The sequence below is a fragment of the Olea europaea genome, chromosome 11, assembly GCF_002742605.1.
Source record: "Olea europaea var. sylvestris chromosome 11, O_europaea_v1, whole genome shotgun sequence".
NCBI classification, from domain to species: Eukaryota; Viridiplantae; Streptophyta; class Magnoliopsida; order Lamiales; family Oleaceae; genus Olea; species Olea europaea.
In genome coordinates, this window is record NC_036247.1 from 14225451 (window position 1) to 14248915 (window position 23465).

Here is a 23465-nt window from a genome sequence, read left to right on the forward strand (position 1 = left end):
TTATTGATTATTTCGTCCATCGTTTACTCCGCGTGCACATCCGCGTCCACGTCCAAATCCATGTCCACATCCACGTCCACGTCCACGTCCACGTCCGTGTCCTTTTCTTGATATTGCATTTGTTTCAGACAATGCAGTACCATTTGTTTTAGGCAATGGTACAGAACCAATTGGACGTAACCATTGATTTTTCATCAGCAGTTCATTATTCTGTTCAGCAACAAGCAGACAAGATATAAGTTCTGAGTACTTCTTGAAACCATGCTCGTGATATTGCTGCTGCAGAAGCACATTCGAAGTGTGAAATGTGGAAAAAGTTTTCTCCAACATATCTTCATCAGTTTTTTTTCTCCACACAATGTCAATTTTAAACATATTCTGAACAATTCAGAATTGTACTCGCTAACAGTTTTGAAGTTTTGCAAACGAAGGTGCATCCATTCATAACGGGCTTTGGGAAAGACTATAGTCCTTTGATGATCAAATCTTTCAGTTAATTTTTTGCAACGAACCTGTGGATCTTTTTGAGTAAGATATTCAATTTTCAGTCCATCGTAAAGATGATGACGAAGGAAGATGAGTGCTTTTGCACGATCATGTAGGGATTCTTTATTTCCTTCTTTTATTGTCTCTCCTAAATCTTTTGAGACAAGATGGATATCAGCATCAAATACCCATGATAAATAATTTTTGCCAGAGATATCAAGTGCAGCAAACTTAAGTTTTGTGATGTTTGCCATTTGATTAACTTCTCCAAACTTTAAAAAATTAAGTTATCGTGCTGATAACGTGATATAAAATTAAAGGGAAGAGAGAAAATAAGAGAAGAAATAAAGAGTTAAAACTCAATTGTATATTATTATGGATCAATGTCCTATATTTATAAGGTCCAAAATAAGAGTTACAATTGGAATAAAATAGATTTTCTAAACTATAGATAAGACTTATCCATGTATCATGATAATACTAAATAATTATCAATAATTATCTCATTATTTTACAACACAAATTTCATTATCATCACAAGCTAGAGTTATAATAACCGTGTAGGGGCCTTAGACCAATTTTACAAACGGTCCCCTAATTATATAATTAAAAATAATAAAATAATAATAATTTTTATTAAATAAAAAATATTCAAACTTACAATATTTAATGCTTCAAATGTCTAGATTAAATTTTTGTTTCTATAATTTTTTGATAGGAAATCAACAACTATGCTACTATAATCAATTTGTTTTAGAACTTTTTTCAATAAACATCATGATTAATTCATTCAACCTTTTTTTTGACATTATAGACAAAAATTAGGATTTTCAACATCAACTTTGAGAAGGTAGTCTTGACAGATGCAATTGTAACTAATATATCAATAATATTCTATAAGCAATCCATGCATTTGAAATATAACCGTCATTTTTACATAGTTTAAAAGTTCAATTACATTATTGATGTCTTCTTGCAAACAATTTTTAACAATTTGCAGCTCAAAAAATAAACTCGTGCTTATCAATATTTTAATTCTTGTCATAATTTTTTCAACACTTCTAACAATCATCTGCAATTTGCAATTTTTTAAATCAAACAAAAATTTAAAAAGTATTTTCGTATTTTCAAAATTGTTCAAACTTTACTTTTGGTGAAGAACGAGCTTAATCAACTATAAATAATAATTATTAAACTCTAAAAAAAATTCCAACATGTTTTATCAGATTATTCACATTTTGATCAAAAGTGCTTCTTTCTACAGTTAGTACATGAAATATAAGTTCAACTTCGACTTGAATAGCAATTTCTTTAGGAGTATTCTTGTCAGATTCAAATTCAATTTCTCTATATGCTCCGAAAAATGAAATAAGTCCTTTAAAGTTACTAGTAGTAGCACCAATAGACATATTCTCATCTTGTAACAATTTTTTTATTCTATTAATAACAAAAAATATATTGTACCAAATAATCACGATCAATCCACCAAGTAAATGAACTATCATTAAAAGGCTATCTTCAATACCTCAACAATCGCACCATTAAGGTGGATCAAGTTTTCACCTTTCAATAATGTCTTTTCAATAGTCATAACATTCGACTCAAGAAGAAAAACAAAATTGTCTTGAGTCATATAATAGGAGAATCAATTATATGTCCCCAACCTTTTTACATCGGGACGATGGAGTCCACAACTTTCCATTTTTGATTCGTAAATGTAAAATTATGTTGATCAAAACTCATAAACAAGTACATTGCGCAAACAATGATCAATTGACGTATACACTCTCCAAACATTTGTGGACAACAAAATTGAAAAGATGTTCAAACTAGGGACCTAATGCTAAAGACTCAAAATGAATCAAATCATGTGAATACAAAGAAAATATAACCTTGTTACATGTGCTTTGGTCCGTCTTGCAATGCTATCCAAGTGTGGTCTAAGATCTTAAAAAATCCTTCTATTCCGCTCCGTCCATATGTGGTAGATGGTACTAGCAAGTGCAATCCTCTTGACTTTTCTAAGATCTTAAAATATTCTTCTATTCCACGCCGTCCATATGTGGTTGATGGTACTAGCAAGTGCAATCCTTTTGACTTTTCTTTGCCAACATGTTTCCCAAGCTTCATTTTTAATCCCTTTCAACGTACTAAGTAACATTGTCGCTGATCTTTTGATTCCCAAACAAGCTTGGATCTCCGCCCAAATGCATGAGGTGAATGAGTAATTGAAAAGTAAATGCTGTCCTGTCTTGGCTATCTCAGCTTGTGACCCAGAGAGTACACAAGTTCCATCAATATTAAGGTGTGTCAATAAGTCCATAACAAGTAACTTAGATTTGGCACCCAACCATAAAATAAATGAGTGTTTAGGAGTAATGTAAGGCCTCCAAACCTCCACAGTCATTCAGCTTGAAAAAATCATATGATGCTGTAACCCAAAACTGACCCATAGCTAACCAGTTTAGCAGCCTGTCCATGGCTGCCCGTGCTATATGTTTAGGCCCCATAAGTTGGATGCTGATTTCCAGCATCTTTTTAAACAGTGGAGAATCATCCTTCTTGGCATGTAGTCCTATATATCCTTCCCACAAATGTAGACATGACTTACCCATTTAACCCAAAGAGTATCCTTTTCTCATGAATGTTTCAAAGGACTTTAATAAATAACACCACATTTCAACATTTGATATCTCTAAATCCAAGTCCTACTTCATTTTTTTGTAGGTAAATAATTTTCCAAACAACCAACAGTTTTTTGGAACCTCCAAATTAAAATTTGACATAAACTATTGATCCTTAAAGCAACTGTAGCCAGAATGGGAAAGATGGATAACCAAAAACATTCCACACCTTATAAGACGGCTCTAACAAGTTCTGCTCTCCTCGTATATGAAAGTAAAGACTTTTTCCAAGCTCTAATATAAGCTGAGAATTTGTTAAGGAATGAATCATAGGAGCTGATTTTAAGCTTTTCGGCCACAAGAAGAATACCCAAATAGCGAAATGGCATAGATCCCTTGGGTATATTTGTTAACCCAAAAATTTCCTCTAATTCTTGCCCATGAATACCTGCTGTATACAAGCTAGATTGCTAGCATTCATCCTTAATCCCAATGTGTCTCCAAGCTTTGATAAACAATCCATCAAGATACTCACCGAAATAATATCTCCTCTTGCAAAAAGCATCAAGTCATTCACAGATACCCAAGTGTGTAATCTTTAAGGGGCCTCAATTAGGATGGTAGTCGAACTCACTATTTTCGATTGTACCCTTCAACAATCTTTAGAAATATTCAAGGCATAGGACAAACAATAGGGGGGGGGGGGGAAAAAGGATTTACTTGCCATCATGCCTCTTCCCTCTACAAATGCGGCTTGTGCTTGGTCAATAATTGTTCCAAGAATTGGCCCTCGTCTTGTAGCAAGGATCTTGGTGATGACCTTATAAAACATATTGCAACATGTTATTGGTGTATAATCTCCCATGAAAGTAGAATGATTTGCTTTAATAACCAAAGCAATGACCATGTGATTTGTTTGCTTAAGGGGGAACTAGAATTAAAGAATTCTTTAATTGCTCCCATGAACTCATTTCCGACAATGTTCCAATACTTTTTGAAGAAGCAAGATGTATATCCATCTAGGCTCAACGATTTATCATCCCCAATACAAAAATAATGCTTCTTTGATCTCTTTCTCTAAAACATCCCGTGTTAGTGCCATAGCATGATTTTCTGATAACGCTGAGCCACTCTTCAAGATATCAATTTCTATGGCCTTCCCTGGGCTATTTTTTCCAAGTAAGTCACTATAGAAATGAATGAACACATTGACCACTTTCCCTAATGAAGAGGTGTATGTTCCATTTTCTTTGAGCACGGTTGCAATGTAATTCATTTTAGAGTTCCACTTGACTCCTGAATGAAAGAACATTGTGCACTAGCCACTATTCTTTAAGTACTTACATTTAGCTTGTTGGTAATAGAAACTCCATTCTGCTTCACAAAGATCCATGGCTACTTTTCTAATGCTTGCCACCTTACTTTGTAGTTCAATATTAAGAAAATCATCATGCAATTCCTATTGTGCCTCTTTCAAAGCCAAAGCTGCCTTTTTGGCCCTAGTGGAGATGTGTGCAAAATGCTTCTCATTAAACTTCTTAGCTCCTCTTTAAGACTATGCAACTTCTTACAAAATATGAATTGCTTCGTTCATCTTATTTCTTGTTCCCAACAATTTACTATATCATGGAATTTATCATGATTAGTCCACATATTAAATAACCTAAATGGCTTCTTCTTGCTTCTCTCTGGGACATAAAAGTGATACAATGCACGATGAGTGATCAGAAAGGCACCCCGAAGGTAGAAAATCAGCATGAGTATTAAATCCCGCTTGCACCCAAACATCATTCACCATAACTCAACCAAGTTTGCTCCAAATTGAGATCTTTGTCCAAGTGTAAAAACACCCAATAGATCTCATGTCCGTGAGTCCAATATTTAGGCAACAATTTTCAACAACTTTCATCTCATACAGGGTAATGTTTGCTCCATTACATTTTTCATCAAATTTAAGCACATTGTTAAAATTTCCCAAAATCAACCAAGGCAAAGAACAATCATAATTAAACTCCATGATATTGTTCCACAATGGCCTCCGATTCACAATAGTATTTTTCATCAAATTTAAACACATTGTTAAAATTTTTCAAAATCAACCAAGGCAAAGAACAATCCTAATTAAACTCCATGATATTGTTCCACAATGGCCTCCGATTCACAATAGTATGAAATGCATAAATAAAGCTAACAATAAATGTAAGCGAAGTTACCTTACATGCAGTGGTACAATGGAAGACTTGTGATGATGTCTCCAAAAGGGGATATAAGTTACCCACTGAAGTTTTTCTTGATGTATGTTGGTAGGAGGCTACCTCTACAGCTCCATAAAGATTTTTGTGGTACAGGGCTTTTGAGGTACACTATTACAATTATCCTTTTAATATAAGTGTTTCAAGTAATTAAGTGCATTGAAAGGAGTTCTAGATTTATTTAGCCCCGTTTGGTCCCCATTTTCTGAAAATGAAAATGGTAGAAATAGTATTTTTTAGAAAAATGAATGGTTGAAAAAGAAGAATTTTTTTTGATTTACGTGTAATATTATTTTATGGAAGATTGTGTGCTTAAAAATAGGAGAGAGAGAAATAGAATGTAACGGATTAAAATTTAATGGGGGCCAAACAGGGGCAAGTCTCTCAAGCTTTGCAGTGGTGAATACTGTGTTTATAAATAAATTTTTGGCAATAAGTTGACTTACTTTACATTTCTACGGCGGTCGTTTGCAGGTTGTCATTTGTGGGGTGTATTCAATTAAAACTTTTAATGATTTTTTAAGATTTAAAAAGTTTAAGGATGTTCAATGTAAACTTTTTGAGACTCTCCGAAAATATAGGTATATTCAATTAAGACTTTTATAAACTTTTAAAAAATCTCTATGAGTCACGGTGTATTCAATTAAAACAAATCTCTAAAGTCTTGAGATATTCAAATTTTAATGACTTTTAGAAATTTTTATTAAAGTCTCCAATTACTAACTTTTAAGCAAAAAGTACTAAATAAAATATTAAAATTTGTCTTTCATTAATCACAAGATTTTGGGAGATTTTCACAAAAAAAAAAAGAAGAAGAAAAAGAAAAAGAAGTTAATGTTTTTAAAATATTTCTCTTTCATTTTCCTTTCTACGAACATTAGAGTTATGAATAAAATTTATTTTTTCTATTTTTCTTTTTCTCTTTTATTATTTATCTCTATTTTCTAAGAAAAAATTAAATTAGATTCTTATAACTTTGTTTTTCCTTTTGTCATTCATTTTTTTTGGTGAAAAATGTCTATTTTAATTTTATATAGACAAACTTATAATTAAATTTAAATATATTGATTTTTTATTTATTCTTTAAAGTAAATAATATTAATAATACTGACTATTAAATTTATTTTTTTATTGATTACTATATATTTAATTAAGATTTTAAATTTTTATTCTTTTATTTTTTTATTTTAAGGGAATAGGAAGGGGAATTGTATGAATCAATATATCGTATGTGAGAATTCCACAGATCCACGTGAATTTTATTTCAAATAAAAAACTTTAAATTTTTTTAAAATTCTACAAAAGTCTATAAATGTTTTCTGAAAGACTTCCACTAATTCTATACGAAATTTTTTAAAAAAAATCATGAAATCTGTAGAAACCATCAATTAAAAAAAAGTTCATCAAAATTTTCAAAAGTCTCAATTGAATACACCCCCTTAGATATCTCTTTTGCAACAAAGTTTAGTGCGGTCAGATTGTTGTGACGGCTTTTCTTCAATCAAAAGCATTGATATATATGCCAAAATAAATCATCTAATAGTAACGAGAAAGCCTTCTAATTTATAGAGTTAGTGGCACCGTCATTAAGTGTTTCGTGTTGCCTGTTTTTTATTATGGCATATTAAAGTGTTGGAAAATAATTAATATGTTATGTGGGCCTATATATGTAATTAATTGTGTATGAAGACTATCTTAAAGTTAAACTCAAAATTAAAGCAATCTAATAAAAAATTCTATAATTGGACTTAGGGCATCTAAACAAAGCGTGGGTTGAATTATATGTGTAGTGACAAGATAATTCATACAAGATTTTCATCCTTTGTGTTTTTCCATCAACACAAGAATATAAGAGAAAGCATATTGAATAGGAAGATCTAAAATCCACAGTCAAGATCAATAATCAAGATTATAGAACAAGAATTCAAGAATCAAATAAGGCAAAATACAAGGTTAAAGATTAAGAAGTCAAGCATGAAGAGATTACAGTTGATTTTCAAGATTCAAGATTCGGAATTAAGATCTAGCAATAAAGAATCATTCCCAAGAATTAAAATATGTTCCCATGATTAATTTTCTTGGTGATTTGACATGAATGATCTTAACAATAAAGGAATTTAGATTTTCAATCTCTAAAGTTTCTAGTTTTAAAGTTTCATAAAATATTCAACACGATTACATAATCTGTGTTTGGTTGAAAGTGAAAAGACAACAATTTACTATAAAACAAGCTGGGGGCCTAGTGGCATTTTAGAGAGGTAAAATAAGCCACTACAAATAGGATTTTAGATTACCTTTACCGCCATAATTCTTTTGGTAATTTGTTCTAGGTAATTATATACATGGAAAACGTGTTTGTGATTTATTTGTTTGATCAGAGTCTTGCATGACACTACTAAGTTTATGCATAATGCAATAGAAGGTTAGTTGGCCAGTGAATACATAGGAAAATGACACAAAGTTGTTATACTATATTGTGATGATCTGCAGCTTTGATTTGGATGTCGTGTGCCATACCCTATAATTTGTGATGATTTTTTTTAGTGTCATCAGATTGTTTGTAGTATTTTTACTTCACAAAGAAGCTTTGATATATGTTAAATTAACTGTCTCATGAAAGTTCACATGTAATGGCTAAGAATGAGATTTAGACATCGATCACTGATCCACTGTAAATAGAGATTGATTCTTCAACATAAAATAAAAGGTTGACGATTGACTCGCTCCTTTATAGTCAAATTATTTATTCTCACATCAATATTCCTTAAAAAAATTCAACTAAATATATTTATAGGTCACACGAATTGACTCTATGAAGATGAAAAACAAACACAAAAATGGGGATTGAAGAAATTAAACTCATGAAAGTTCACATGTAATGGCTAAGAATGAGATTTAGGCATCGATCACTGATCCACTGTAAATAGAGATTGATTCTTCAACATAAAATAAAAGGTTGACGATTGACTCGCTCCTTTATAGTCAAATTATTTATTCTCACATCAATATTCCTTAAAAAAAATCAACTAAATATATTTATAGGTCACACGAATTGACTCTATGAAGATGAAAAACAAACACAAAAATGGGGATTGAAGAAATTAAACTCACAATTCAAAAGCTTTTCACCTTTACGGGTGGGTGTGGGGTGGGTCAATGCGGACGGGTGTCAAGAAGAAGAAAGATCGATTGATTGTCAATGTCATGGTTTGTTTTATGTATTTTAAAAAAATAATAATATTAAATTGTGTAATTAATTTTTTTAGCGTGTATGGTTAAAAGGTAAGAAGAAATTATAGATCTATGTGCAATTTTTTTTCCGAAGAATGTTTAGTTAAAATAAATTTTTAAAAAAATGATAAAGAATTTGTACAAAACATGAACTTAATTATCAATTAAATCAGTGAATATCACCTGTTCATGCTCGGGAAGAGAATATGGTCGGTCCATATTGGAGAAAACTTTAATAAATTTCAAACGTTTATTTGTTCTACTCACCAAGTCCGTCCTTCTCTCGTGTTATAATGCAAATTTTCTATAGCAGCCAAATTCCAAGTGTCCCACACTACTGATATAGCGTTTTAAGCGTGTCAAACGTTTCTACTCTAAAATTACCCATATAAATCATTGCAGAATGGTGGTAATAATAGTCCTAAGAAATTATCTGCTGCATCAGCTAGAGCGCACCCTAGGAAGCCCAAGCAAAGAGGGACCTTAATCAAACTATCTTCAAGTGGGTTTTCTCTCTCTGTAAATTATCCTCTTTTAATTAGATGGGTTTCTTTTTGATTTCTAGGTTTCTTGATCTTGCCATGATATCATACGTGATTACATTTGATGATCTTGAATTTTAACTTTTGAGGAATTGTAGTGTAGTTTGTAATCACCTAATTGTGTAGGCTTGTGGATTTATAACCATTTGGGCATTCTTCCCTTAGAAGGGTTTTTAAGTGTGAATTGTTAAAATTTTGTATGACAGACTAGGTGATAGAGTGAGAAGGGTGCGGGGTAGCCGGAGGTGGGGTAGGGGGTCGGTGAACGTGAAGAAGAAGACAACGGTAATCTTGGAATATGAACAAATTAGACGTAAATAAAGCATAGGGAAACAACTGGCTCCTTGTGGGTCTTGTCAATTTAATGCCAGCTTTAATGTTATTATTAATCAAGGTATAAAGTTGCAGAATTTTTGTGGATATGGTGTAGGAAAGCTATCTAGTAGTTTTATATCTAAAAAGAAGCATTTTAAGAGGTGCTTTGGCTTATTTTCTTTTTTCAAGATTCAAAGCCGCTGTGCTGCTGATTTCTGTCTATAGAACTCTCTCTGATAGTATTTGTGTACATTGCTGTATAAAATTTATGTGTGAAGAGTACTGCCTTACCTGTTATCACATAAGGGAAATTTGGACAATTGTTGCTCATCATGTTGTTTGAGTAGCAAGATGGTCATCAACGTTTTATTGTTGTAGCACAGTGAGTCCCCAGTGATGCAAAACGACGAAATCTATGTTAAATCGTCACGTTTCCTCATGGATCCAACTTCTCCCAACTTGGATTTGAAATTTGAAGTGATGTATGTATGTTCCATGAGGGTCACTGAAGATTTTGATTGTATCTATCTTTATTGGACTGCTCGTGTAACTGTAATGAAAGATTGAGCGCAACTTGCTACTCCAGCACTAGTGTGGGGACCAATGTTTCATTTATCCCTGCCAAATTATGATTCCATTTTATACATAATCAAGCAAACAGTACCTTTTTCTGTTGTTCAGAGATATGATTGCCCCGATTGTAGTTGGAGTACTGGCCGGCTTTGCTGGCTATGCTTATCTAGCACTGAGACCTCCCCCTCCCAAAGTCTGCGGTTCTCCAGGTGGCCCTCCAGTGACTTCACCCAGAGTCAAACTAAGTGATGGAAGGCATTTGGCCTACAAAGAGAGGGGCACCACCAAGGAAGAAGCAAAGTACAAGATCATTATTTCTCATGGATTTGGTGATTCAAAAGACTTCAATTTACCTATTTCTGATGTATGAAAAATTCTATCTTGCCTAAGTTTCAATTCTCTTATCTAATTTTCCAAGGCAATATGGCTATTTTCTCCAGCTCTACTTGATGTTAATGGAATATCCTTGAGGTAAACAATCACTTAAATAACCAAAAATTTTAAAATTACGAACTCTAATTTTCCATGCCAAGTTGTTGAGCTTTCTTGATGTCTATAAAACCAAGTGGGCGTAATTGTTTCCTATCCTTTGCGTAAGACGTCAAACCTAAAGACACATGATTAGGGGTTTTAATTACATGGCTGAAATTCATTTGAATAAAATCCACAGAGGTTAATAATCTTAGAAATTATTGTCTTCGATCTTTCTAGTTTCTACCAGGATGGGTGAATATAAGTTAGTTATCCAAGAACATACTAATTTTCAACTTAGAGATGATCACCACTTGATATGTTGTGGGAAAATTCTCCAGTACAAAATGTTTATTGCACTTGCAGTTGACGGCATAGCGCATTTTTCTTATCTATTTTTACTGCATAGATCGTTGATTTTACCGTTCATCATAAATTTTCTTCTCTCCTTTCTGCTTTCCAGGAACTCTTGAAGGAGCTCCAGATATATCTCTTGTCATTTGATCGTGCAGGTTATGGAGAAAGTGATCCAAATCCTAAACGTTCAGTGAAAAGTGATGCAATCGATATTCAGGAACTAGCTGACAAGTTGCAACTTGGACCCAAGTTTTCTATGATTGGCATCTCCTTGGGAGCATATGCGGTTTATGGCTGCCTAAAATATGTACCACACAGGTAAAATATAATAACCAGGTTTCATCTCTTCTGCTTCCCATCTACCAAAGGCGTCATCACGGCTCGAAATTAGTCGCAGAGTATTCATTTTTGTTTCAGTTAGGCACTACATATATTTCTGTTGGATAAGTTAACACATGACATGGAAAATCCTTTAGTGCATTTTGGACTAGTCGGCTTTTGAAAAATCTTCGGATTCTTTTACCGTTTGGACAGTATAAACAATGCATTGACGGATTTTCCATGCCACATGATATCTTTTGTTAGACATTTCAGCGTTTCTGTTTATTCAGCAGACAAAGTGCTCAAACTGAAAGAAAAAAATTGGAAGTTCAATAGCTGATTTAGAACCAAAAAAAGTTCCACAACCAAAGTGAAACAACACTATAAGCTGGGTGACTAATAGTGTTTAACGTAAATCACACAGGCACACTTGATTGAAAAGATGTTCATTTGTGTTCCTTATGAGCAAATACTTGAAAGTTTTACTTGAGATCTATGACTGAAGGTTGTCGGGAGCTGCCCTCGTAGTTCCAGTTGTTAACTACTGGTGGCCTTGCTTTCCCACTAAGCTAGCACAAGAAACCTTAAAGAAGATGCTCTTTCAAGACCAGCGAACATTGCGAATTGCACATTATGCACCTTGGTTGTTCTACTGGTGGATGACTCAAAAATGGTTCCCGTCTTTAAGTAGCATGGAAGGTAAGATGGACGCATTAAGCCACCATGATATAGAGATCATAAAGCAGTTGTCGGCTGCTCCAAGCGATGGTCAGGTAGATTTACCTTCTCCCACTTAGCTAATCGTTTATTTTCAAGCATGTTTAGATTAGTTATTTACTAATTAGTAAAGTAACTCTTAAAAATAAGTAATTTCCAAAATTTGATCAATAAAAAGTTGTTTATTTAAAAACTTGTAAGTAAACTTTTGAGCTTAACATATGTTTGGCAAAGTTTAAATTACTGGTCAAATGCTCTTTCTATGCACACATTCTACGGACCCGTAACTTATTACCTAACGACATGTTTGGTACATAGTATTGAACAATATTAGACATATAACTGACAAGGTTAACTTTTTTTCCCTTCCATAATGCTGCTCAGACACATTCTGTACAACACGCCAACATGTTCTGAAATTTATATAAGAGAATTCATGATCATTTCGTCTTTCAGGAAAAGGTACAACAACAAGGTGTTCACGAGAGTTTATACCGTGACATGATTGTTAGTTACAGCAATTGGGAATTCGATCCCTCAGATATAAGCAATCCTTTTCCTAATAATGAGGGCTCTGTTCATATTTGGCAAGGATATGATGACAAGTTTATTCCATTCGAGCTGAACCGATATTTGTCCCAGCAAATTCCTTGGATTCAATATCACGAAGTTCCCGATGCTGGGCATCTGTTGATCCACAAAGCAGGTTTATGTGAAGCCATCTTTAAGGAACTTATCTCTTCATAAATTCAATGGTCTGTAACATTATACTGGTTCATGAACGACTTAATGTCATTGTATAATAATAAGTAAACTCTTGTATTATAGAGGAATAACCCTTTTTCGTTGCATGCTAAGTATTTTACTATAAATATTCACTTATTGTCAAGAAATTAAAGCCATGTTTGGTACAGATTTTTGAAACTCATTTTTTCTCAAACGTATTTTTAACTGTACATTCTGCCAATAAATTAATTTTATATGTGAATTTATAACTTTTTCCTACTTTTTAACTACAGATTCTCGGTATGCCTTAAAAATCAATAGTAAATTCGAATCTCCATAATCTCTTTTTGTAGATACATTACACGAAGATGCATTAGGTATTTAAACACTAGAGCCCAAAATTATTTTATGTCGAACTTTCATTTTCATGCTCTTCCTTTTCCGTTGTTGCAAAACTCGGGTAATCAAAATTTAAATCTAAATGATTTTATATTACTAAATGAATTCAAAGCTTTATTGCAACTCAATAGAAAAAATATATATTTTTAGTTCAATATTTCATAAAAACTCAAATTTCTCGTTGTTTTCAAAATAACTGGTCATAAAAATTCAAGATCCTTGATAATTACTGATTGTGTATAAATGAGACATGTATTTTTACTATATAATATTGCATGAAATTTCTTAAGAATTAGTTTTCAATCTAGAATTTATTGTTTAAGACGTGTTTAATACTTTTATCATTTTTTCGCCTTTAAGAATTGATCTTGACTTTTGAAGTGGATTTTCGTTCGTTTTCTTGTTTAATTGATTTTTTGTATTGTTAGAGTATAGGAACGACAAGTAGTTTCATACTCTATTTTTGTCTACTTTTAATTTGACAAGGAATTTAATACTTTATTTTTATTATTTTTCAATACATAGAATCGGACATAACATAACCAATATATTATTACACTTTTCTAACAATATACTCTAACATACCTTAATTCTATTGTCTTAATAATATTCCCTTCATTTTCATGTCCCCTTAACGATCTACAACTAGAACTTCAAACACATTATCAATCGGATAATGTTATGAAATACCAAGGTGCCGGTATATTGCCATACAAGTGACATGATTTTAAATTATTATTTTATACATGTATAGTGATGTATCAAAATTGTAGCAAGTATGAGGACAACAAATCTCAATCAATTGATTCCTCATTAATCCAATGTATCAGACTCATGACGTTGGTGAGAGTGAGTGCATTTGCAAAACAGGATTGAAGATTCAACGTCACATCGGAAAAATAATGAGGAGAAGATTTCAATTTTCAATGTCAGTCTATCGTCTTTTACTCATGTTATTGTGCAAAATTATGTCCTTTTCTGGGGTGACAAATTCGAAATGTCTCACACTGCTGCTAGGCGTGCAAAGTTCTCCACGATTTCACCCCCATTAAACCCATAATTTACTAAGCAATAGCTCAAAATAATACCAAGAAAATATCGGCCGCATCAGCTGTTGGAAAATTATACGCACAAAGGGAATGGAAAAAAAACAAATAACAAAATAACAAGAAGAAAAAATTTGAGAATGAAGGCTCAAACGCGTAATTGTTGTCCTTAAATGATATTTGCATCTTTTTGGATTGAATTTGATGTTTAAAGGAATTCTTGACAAACGATTTGCATGATTTATCAAACCTTGAAAATGATTTAACACTTAAACACTAGTGAAATCTTTCAAAACTTGAGAACACAGAATCGGGATTTGAATATGAAGAAAAATGAATTTCAATACTTTTTGCAATGAGAATTAATCTCAAGTGTTGCTATATGTTTCTCTCTCTCTCTCTCTCTCTATATATATATATATATATATTAATTGATTATCAACCATCTATATATAGCCATCAATCTATGCTACACTAAGTGGTGAAAAACACTTGAAAGGCCACCAGAAATTCAAACTTGACGGCTACAAAAATGTTCTATGCAGCCGCATAAATCATTTAATAGCATGGCCTAAAGGCCTTGCAAATGGCCATGCGACGGCAAGCCTCCTGGCCTATGCGGTCGTATAGGCCAACATTTCGGCTTCCAATTTCACTTTTTATTCCATACATCATTTCACATAATTTTATTGATTTTGAATAACAATATTCAACATCAGCTAGATCTCACTAGGAAGAATAAGGGAAACTCGATCACACTCTGTTCAAGAGGGTCCTATCTCGCTTTGTAAATTTATCCTCTTTTAGTTTCATGGGATTCTTTTTGACTTACAGGGTTTCTTGATCTTGCCATGACATGAGATTACAATTGATGATCTTGATTTGTAACTTTTGGGGAATTGTTAGTGCCTTTGGCTGGTGAATTAGATAGTATTGAATTTTTTATTTCCATCTTGTTAAGAGGAGTGCTCGAATTTATTAGTATTTTCATATTTAACCGTGTCGAATTTTATGTTACCAGACAGCAGGAGAGGAGTGGAGAAAGGGGGCAGGAGGTTGGGTAGAGGTTGAGGAAGACAGTGACGTGAAGACATGAAGAGGAAGAAGGAGACGGTAAAATTGGAATGTTTACAAAGTAGACGTTGTTCTAAATAAAATTAGAAATAAATGATGTAGACCCATCACTTGAACAAAAGGGTGGAGCCGAATACTTAGAAGTAATGGCCTAGATGAATAGTGATTTGAGTGGGATTATAGGACTAGATCGTGCCTTTCCTACAAAGTATAGCTTTTGGCAAAAGTAGTTGCATCATCCTACGTCAAAGAGGCTCTCTTTTTAATTTTTTTTGTCTCCGACTTGAATGGAATATTGTCAATTAGTTCTTCTAATGGATTCAAAATGGGAAGAATATCCTTAGTGTCTCAACTTCTCTAGTTTTTAGTCACAATAGTTGGTTAATTTATCCCGCCTCGCAAACCCTCAAACTTGAGAGCAAGGGTTATTCAATATTTAATTTCCTTATGCAACAATTTTATGAAAATAATGTCATGGTGTCGTTTATATTGAGGTTTCTGCTTGTGAATGTGTTCTTCTCTTGACTGAAGAAAGGAGAAGGCTAGCAAGGTAAATGAGCAATTAGGGTTGTGATTGGTGTACATTATGAACACCATAATGGTGTCCATAATGAACACATGGTGCCCCCCTATTGGAGGGGCGCCTGGCCCCCCCGGCACACCATGAATTACGTTATTTACTTTTAGGACTCATGTTGAACCATTTCATCTAAAAGTCTCGGTTGTTACATTGGGACTCGTTTTTTAATTTAAGCCCTTGGCTGGTTGGCTAATTTCTATTATTTTTAAAATATATTTTTCGCTCTATTATTTTTAATTACACATTCTTCAATAAAAATAATATTAAACATAAATGCAAACTCTTTATTTTTTTATTTTTTAATCTCACATTCTCCATCCATCTAGTTCTCAAGATGCCACCTCATGTGCATGTTGGATTTTATCTTCATCAAAGGCTTAAATGTGCAAAAATCTTCATAAATAGAGTCAAACTAAGCGACGGAAGGCATTTAGCCTACAAAGAGAGGGGCATTGCCAAGGAAGTTGCAAAACACAATATCATTGTTTCTCATGGAGTTGGAGTTGGTGACTCCAAGGGCTTCCATTTACAAATTTCTGAAGTATGAAAAATCTATCTTGCTTAAGTTTCAATGCCTTAACATGTTTGGCTAAGCTTAAAGATAAGTAGAACTTACTTTTAAGCAACTAATTACCATGCGAAGTCCTAGGAAATTGGCAGCATTGGAATGAGAATATTGTAATAGAATATTTTTTGGCTTTTGTTGCTGAGGCTTCTTCTCTTGATGTTGCCCATTCATTTCAAACATTACTTTTTTATCCTGTTTAACCGATTTGTGTACCCTATGTAGGACTCAAACCACATATGCAATATGCAGCCTTTGTTTCAAACTACTAGAAAACACATAATTTGGTTTTTTTTATTCCACAGTCGAAATTTATTTTAAAAAAAAAATATGCAGAGGATCAATGAATCAGTGAAAATAATCATTAGAAACTATTATGTTAAACTTTCCTACACCATTTGACGAATATTAAGCAGTGTTCCTCGAACATAATAATGTTATAAGCTTAGAGATTATCCCCACTTGATATATGTCATGAAAATTCTCCGTACAAAATGTTTATTGCATTTGCTGTCAGCTTAATTGCACATTTTTCTTCATCTTCTTTTTTACTTGCTCAGCTCGTTGACTTTCAAGTTTCTTAGCTTATCATAGTATTTCTTCTCTTTGTCTCTTCTTTACAGGAACTCTTATGATCGTGCAGGTTATGGAGAAAGTGAATCAAATCCCACACGTTCAGTGAAAAGTGAAGCAATCGATATTCAGGAACTAGCTGACAGTTTGCAACTTGGGCCTAAGTTTTCTATATTTGCCATCTCCATGGAAACATGCACAGTTTATAGCTGCCTAAATACAGGTAGACTAATAAATTCGGAAAATCTTCGCTTCTGCTCAGTCTCTACCAAAGGCTTAATTCATCATTGTTTCAAGTTGCTTTAATATATATTGGATTACATAATATTAACTCAGAAGATAGAGAGAGACAGAGTGCCTAAACTTTATGTTGGAAGCAAAAAGGTTAGGCGAGCAAAGTGAAACTACGTCATGAGTTGGGCGACCAAAAGTGCTTTTAACCCAACATAAATCACACAGGTACATTTAATTGCTGGGTCCTGCTTGAAAACTAGACTGCATAACAAAATCTCAATGATAAACTATTACCTAATATCCAACTATATTGAAGCATTAAATGATGTTCATTTGTGTTCCTTACGAGCAAATTCTTAAAATTTTCACTTTTCTATAACTGAAGGTTGTCTGGAGCTGCCCTCGTCGTTCCATTTGTTAACTATTGGTGGCCTTGCTTTCCTGCTAAGCTAGCACGAGAATCCTGAGAGAAGCTGCTCGTTCAATATCAAAGGACGTTTCGAATTACACATTATGCTCCATGGTTGCTCCACTGGTGGATAACTCAAAAATGGTTCCCTTCTTTAAGTATCCTGGAAGGTAATCTGGATGCGTTCAGCTGCGTGTATATGGAGATCTGAAAGCAATCTTCAAAAACTACAAGAGATGGTCAGGTAGATTTGCCACTCCCACGTAGATGTACTTGTTAAACTGATTAACCTTTCAGTATAGCATGCTTGCCTAAACTTCAAAATAAATTAAAAGTTACTTTTGTTTCCAAACAGTATCTAACTAGTTACTTCTTCTTAACTTCAAGTTAAATTTACTAATTTGAAAATACCTTTTAAGTTACTCTCAAGCAACTTAATTTACTTTTAAGTATACCTTTAAAGATTAGTATAACATGCTCTAAATTGATCTTTCAGCTTGACCTTTCAATATGTAATGAATTTGACATGCTTCTCCTAGCAGTGATGGGATAAATATTGCATAACATTGAAATACTCTTGCTTCTGAGTTTGTACTTTATTTACTCTGACTAACACTATGTATTCCTCTACCCGTAGAGTACATAATGGCAAGTTTGGTTTGCATTATTGACTGCACTATGCAATGGACAAGATTCTTTGATGCTATCAAGTATTGCCCGACGTATCTTACCCAACATACCACTTTTTCTTATTAATAGCCTCCATTTCGTCTTTCGGGAAAAGATAAGGCAACAGGGAAATTGTGAGTCTATACATCGAGACTTGATCGTTGGTTATGGCAAATGGGAATTTGATCCCACAGATATAAGCAATCCTTTTCCGGATAATAACGAGGTCTTGGTTCACTTTTGGCAGGGATGCGAAGATTAGTTAATATCAATTGAGCCGAGCCGGTATTTATCCCAGCAACTTCCGTGGATCCAATATCACGAGGTTCCTGATGCTGGTCATCTCTTAGAATGTGTTCTAGTTACTTTACAGAGCCTCCATTTTGCATGTTGTAGACGGCTAACAGCCTGATAAATCCTCTAAGCTATTTGTCCTTTCTATTTCTTAAGCAAACTATGGTAGATATCGATTTTAGGTTAGCATATTTAATATGTGTTCAAGCCCTTTCTCCTTTACGAATTCCCTCTTCTTGTGATTGAATGTTTTCAGCCTTAATTCCCCTTCGGTGCTTCATATTAATGATTAGTGCATGTTTAGTATGTGGTATATGATAAGATTAAATAATATACGGTTTTAGTCTTTATTCCCTTTTGGTGCTTTATATTAATGATTGGGGTATGTTTGGTATGTAGTATATGAAAGCATTAAACAATATGCGAACAACATTTTAACTGTATTTTTATTTTGTATTGTCCAATGTTGTTCAATTCACGCTATGAGTCGTCCTATTAGTTGCTTGATTCATATGATCTCATAAATAGTTTGTTTATGGAGTGTGAAGATAAGAGTGACATTGAATGATTGATTGAACTTCCAAAGGATTAATGAAATTGTCATTGTCAAGAATTATCTTAGCATCTCAGTTTGGGAAGAATTTATAAATGGTTTAGTTTATTAATAAGTAGAATTGAGTAATGAATAAGTGGATAATAATTGTGAATTAATTAGAATGTGTTGATGAAAATGAAGTGTGATCATTTATAAATTTTGACAAACATAGGCTATCAAAATTTGAGCAAACTTATTTTACGTTTCCAAAATAGTTTTGCGGCATAAAATTTGTTACGCCCCTATCTGAACCACTTCAAAAAGTCCACCACCATATTATGTGACATGTAGAACACTCATCCGAAACGGTTCCGAAGTGACTTCACCAATGGTGACGATCTGCTATCACATTACGAGGCATAGACAATTTTGCGGGACTGATCGAAGCGCTCTCGCCCCTGAATTCGAGGCGAAATGCACTTCGGGGACCTCTATCAGAGGATCCGCCGCCAATTTCAGAATGAGATTTTTGTCAAGATCTTTTCTGCCCCAAGGTTTAAAGTGATTTGACATCTCCATGAGGCTAATTAATGTGACGTATCAACTTTATGTTAACTCAATTCGGGAGAAGTAATTATCCGCCTACTCTATAGATGCGGCTGATTGACGCCTCATACCGTCAGATGTATACACGTGTCCCACATCCAACATTTCTCCTCACCTATAAATACCTAGGGTTTGGCAAGAGGCAAATGTAATAAAACTCTTACTATTTAGCACTCCATATCAAGCAAATATATATATATATATATATATATATATATATATATATATATATTCTCCTCCCTACTATTTTGCACAATCTTGGTACTATTCCGATCACCTGAACCTAACTTGATCGTCGGAGTGTATACGGCCGCCGCCGCCCCCCTGGTTCCGATCGTATGTATCTGACCATGCGTTGATTATGAGCAGGGAGAAATACGTAGGGTGGCTATCGGTTGGCCACGTGGAGGGTTCAATTTCCGAGGTCAACAGATTGGCGCCGTCTGTGGGAAACTTCCCGTTCAAAGTTCTGCATTCTCCACTGGAGAAATCACCGAAAACTAGCGACTTATCCTGAAAAGGGTACGTTCTTAAAAAATACAAAGTCGAGTTATAACCCAAGATCTCATCACCCTTGAAAAAGGAAATAGAATGAGTTCCGACCATAAAGACGACAACCCCATGAGAGAGGCCTCTGAAGAAGAGGTGCTCCATAACAATGTCACTCACTAGAGACCCCATCACCGGCGTCGCTGAGGTAAAAGAACAGCCATACTCACTGAAGGAATGACTCAAATAGCTGCAGGCATGAGAGACATCACAGCTCAGAATATAGCGATGCATGAACTTCTCATGCAAGCCCGAGGTCACCAGGGCTCTCAAATGCCCTAAGGATCTTACCTAGTGTAGGAAGCCCCTGTATCTCGTTCTCGAGGCCATATGAGCCGGCACAGAGAACACCCCCTCGAAAGAGAAGTGGGCACGGATGCCACATCCTATGTGCAAGAGAGCCAGCCAGCAGAACCACGGCTAGGGGATAATTTTCCTCAAGAATATGAGGAACAAAGGTCAGTAAGCGTCTTCGATCGAATAGGGCAGGACCCTAGCAATAGGGTCCATTCAGTGCAAAGATCAGTTCGGCAAGACCAGGAGCAAGAACAAGCACCTCCTCCTCCTAGAAATAGGAGGGATGGGAGGAACCTAGTCGATTGGGGAGAGCCGAGAAGAAGCACTTTCACCTCCCCAGGATACTCAAGATGATGAAGGGTCAGATGGACCTTGTCGATCTTATGAAATTGACGACGATGATGATAACCTCCTTTTCTCAAGGGAGATCCGAAGCTTTCCAATGCCAGCGAACTTCATGTCCCCTAAAATCCCCAAGTATGAAGGAAAGGAGAACCCAGAGAAGCACCTCACCAAGTACATGACACAGATGAGCCTCAGGAGAGCCTCGCCTACTTTGAAATGCAGAGCCTTCCACCAAACCCTGGGCGGAGCTATTGAAGTGTGGTATAGCAGACTTCCTCCCCTGAACATTAGGAGTTGGCCAGATTTGAAGAAGGCATTCTTGAACCAATACCTCTCACGCAGAAAAGGAGAGGCCCCAGTACAACGCCTGCAAGATATGAGGCAGGCCCCTGGAGAGATGTTGAAAAGCTATCTCGCCAGATTTACAGACGAAATCACTTACTGCGAACAAGTCATTGACAGAGAAGCCCTTTAAACTCTGAAAGGCGGCCTCAACATGAACATTTTGTTTTGGAGGGATGTGCGCAGACAGAATCCTGCCACCTATGACGAACTGGTGGAAATGATGACAGTGTAAATCGTCAGTGAAGAAATAATTGATCACCAAAATCGTCCCTCGCAGGGACTCTCTCTGCCTCAAAGGCAGGTAGGTCAAGGACCCGCAGCGCACCTTGTCACTCAGCAGTGGACTCAAGCAGGTCACACAATAGTTCCCACCTCCAGATAGGCACTGGCTTCCGCCACACTGAATGCAGTGCCGATATTAGCATACAAGAATGCTCCTGATGAAGTAAGACCATCTGGAAGAACTGATAGTAAGAAGAAGAAGAAGAAGCGATCAAACAGGCCCTTGGAAGGGGCAAGGTTTTACACTTTCCACCAACTTTATGGGCATGACACCAACGAGTGCAGAGACACTCCTTGACACTTGGATCGGAGCGAGTCAAGCCCCTCCAGGAGGAACGAATATCCTGGTAGATCCGCCTTCCCGAACAGTGGAAAGAGAAGGCATAGAGAGCAATCACCCCAGAAAAGAGAATCAAGGGATAGATGAGAGTCCAGACAAAGAGATCAAGCCCCATTTTATGCGAGCCAAATCATCAAGGAAATCGACACAATCAGTGGGGACCTCACATCAGCGGTAACATCAGGAACACCCAAAGGAATTACACAAGGGAAGCAAAGGACCAACCAATGATCACTTACATTGTCAATGAGTCCCAAGAGGCCAACAGGATGGCCCCAATTACCTTCTCCCAGGAAGATGCACAAGGAGTTCACACTCCCATTGTGACGCATTAGTTGTGAGAGCCGTAGTGGCTAGAAACGGACTCAAACGCATGCTCGTCGATAATGGCAGATCGGTGAACGTACTGTTCGGCTCCACCTTCGACAAAATGCAAATTGAACATAGGTTGATACCCATGACCGACCCACTATTTGGATTTATTGGAGATAGCATCGTCCCACGAGGGAGGATTACCCTGCCCGTCGAGAAGGGTTCAGCACCCCTATTGGCCCAACACTTTATGGAATTCTTAGTGGTAGACCACAGATCGGCCTATCATGAAGTATTGGGCAGACCCGCTTTGAAAGATCTTTGGGCCGTCAAATCCATCCACTACTTGTGTATAAAATTTCCAACTGAACATGGGATTGCTACGGTTCGAGGCAACCAGATGGGCTCCAGGGCATGTTACTTGAACTCTCTGCGAAAGTCGGAGCCCTGAACTGCTAACGTGATCATAACTGAAGTTGCCAATGAAGCCAGTATGGACGTGAAAATGCTCGACGCCCTTGAACAAGGACATACCTTCGAACATGAGGAAGACGTCGACATGGAAGAGGCCCCTGAACAAGGACAAACTCTTGATGAGTTAGATCCCCGGATAAGTAACTCTAAACCAAATGCAACCCCAATGGAAGAACTCAAAACTTTCTCCACCAACCCATAGGACCTTAGTCAGATCTTGCGAATAAGGAAGGCACTGTCTCCTGAAGCAAAAAAAGAGATGATAAGCTTTCTGAAAAGGAACTTGGATGTCTTCACTTGGAAGCATAAAGACATGGTGAGAATAGATCAAATGATCAGTTACCACCATCTTAACATCAACTCCTTCTGTGCCCCTCATCGGGCAGAAAAGACGTGCCCTCAACCCGGAGAGGTACGATGCGCTCAAAGATGAAGTAGGCAAGCTTAGCCGTAGTAGCTTCATAAGGGAAGCCATCTACCCAAAGTGGATATCCAACCCGGTCCTGGTGAAAAAGCCCAACGAGAAGTGGAGGGTGTGCGTAAACTTCACCAACTTGAATAAGGCGTGCCCTAAAGACAGCTTCCCATTTCCAAGGATAGACCAACTTGTGGATTCCATCGCTGGACATGACTATTGAGCTTCATGGATGCATATTCAGGGTACAATCAGATGCCCATGTTCCGACCTGATGAGGAAGCTATATCATTCATTACAGACAGAGGACTCTACTGCTACAAAGTCATGCCCTTCGGATTGAAAAATGTCGGAGCTACATATCAGAGACTGGTTAACATGATGTTTACCGAACTCATTGGCAAAATCATGGAGGTCTACGTGGACGACATGCTAGTCAAAAGCCTCTAGGCAAGCGAACACGTAAGTCACCTCGACCAAACCTTTCAAATACTTAGAAAATATAAG

The 23465-nt window shown here is 35.7% G+C and overlaps 2 protein-coding genes and 1 pseudogene across 3 annotated transcripts; 2 read left to right on the plus strand and 1 right to left on the minus strand.

The window, feature by feature from the left end:
* Positions 1–740, minus strand: LOC111404499. The gene is made up of 2 exons (XM_023033296.1): positions 408–740; positions 1–279 (listed from the first exon to the last, which is right to left on the minus strand). The coding sequence occupies exons 1-2, from the start codon at positions 738–740 to the stop codon at positions 1–3; spliced, it is 612 nt and encodes a 203-aa protein (XP_022889064.1).
* Positions 741–8941: 8201 nt separating this feature from the next.
* LOC111403511 lies at positions 8942–12771 on the plus strand. 2 transcript variants are annotated; one of them, XM_023032052.1, is made up of 6 exons: positions 8972–9095; positions 9342–9420; positions 10132–10387; positions 10958–11169; positions 11678–11945; positions 12346–12771. In XM_023032052.1, the coding sequence occupies exons 3-6, from the start codon at positions 10136–10138 to the stop codon at positions 12634–12636; spliced, it is 1023 nt and encodes a 340-aa protein (XP_022887820.1). In that variant the 5' UTR covers positions 8972–9095; positions 9342–9420; positions 10132–10135; the 3' UTR covers positions 12637–12771. The 2 variants fall into 2 exon arrangements, with proteins under 2 accessions (XP_022887819.1, XP_022887820.1); XM_023032051.1 differs by lacking the exon at positions 9342–9420 and having other exon boundaries at positions 8942–9095.
* A 3277-nt stretch (positions 12772–16048) lies between these two features.
* LOC111404500 lies at positions 16049–18664 on the plus strand (annotated as a pseudogene).
* Positions 18665–23465: the final 4801 nt, after the last annotated feature.

Excerpts from the sequence above, each read along its gene's own strand:
- LOC111404499 (XM_023033296.1), bottom strand. The coding sequence starts at position 740 with ATGGCAAACATCACAAAACTTAAGTTTGCTGCACTTGATATCTCTGGC. Across the intron at positions 280-407 it reads GTTTGCAAAACTTCAAAACT|CAGCAATATCACGAGCATGG; the intron begins GTTAGCGAGTAC and ends GTGCTTCTGCAG.
- LOC111403511 (XM_023032051.1), top strand. The coding sequence starts at position 10,136 with ATGATTGCCCCGATTGTAGTTGGAGTACTGGCCGGCTTTGCTGGCTAT. Across the intron at positions 11,170-11,677 it reads CTAAAATATGTACCACACAG|GTTGTCGGGAGCTGCCCTCG; the intron begins GTAAAATATAAT and ends CTATGACTGAAG. Across the intron at positions 11,946-12,345 it reads CTGCTCCAAGCGATGGTCAG|GAAAAGGTACAACAACAAGG; the intron begins GTAGATTTACCT and ends TTCGTCTTTCAG.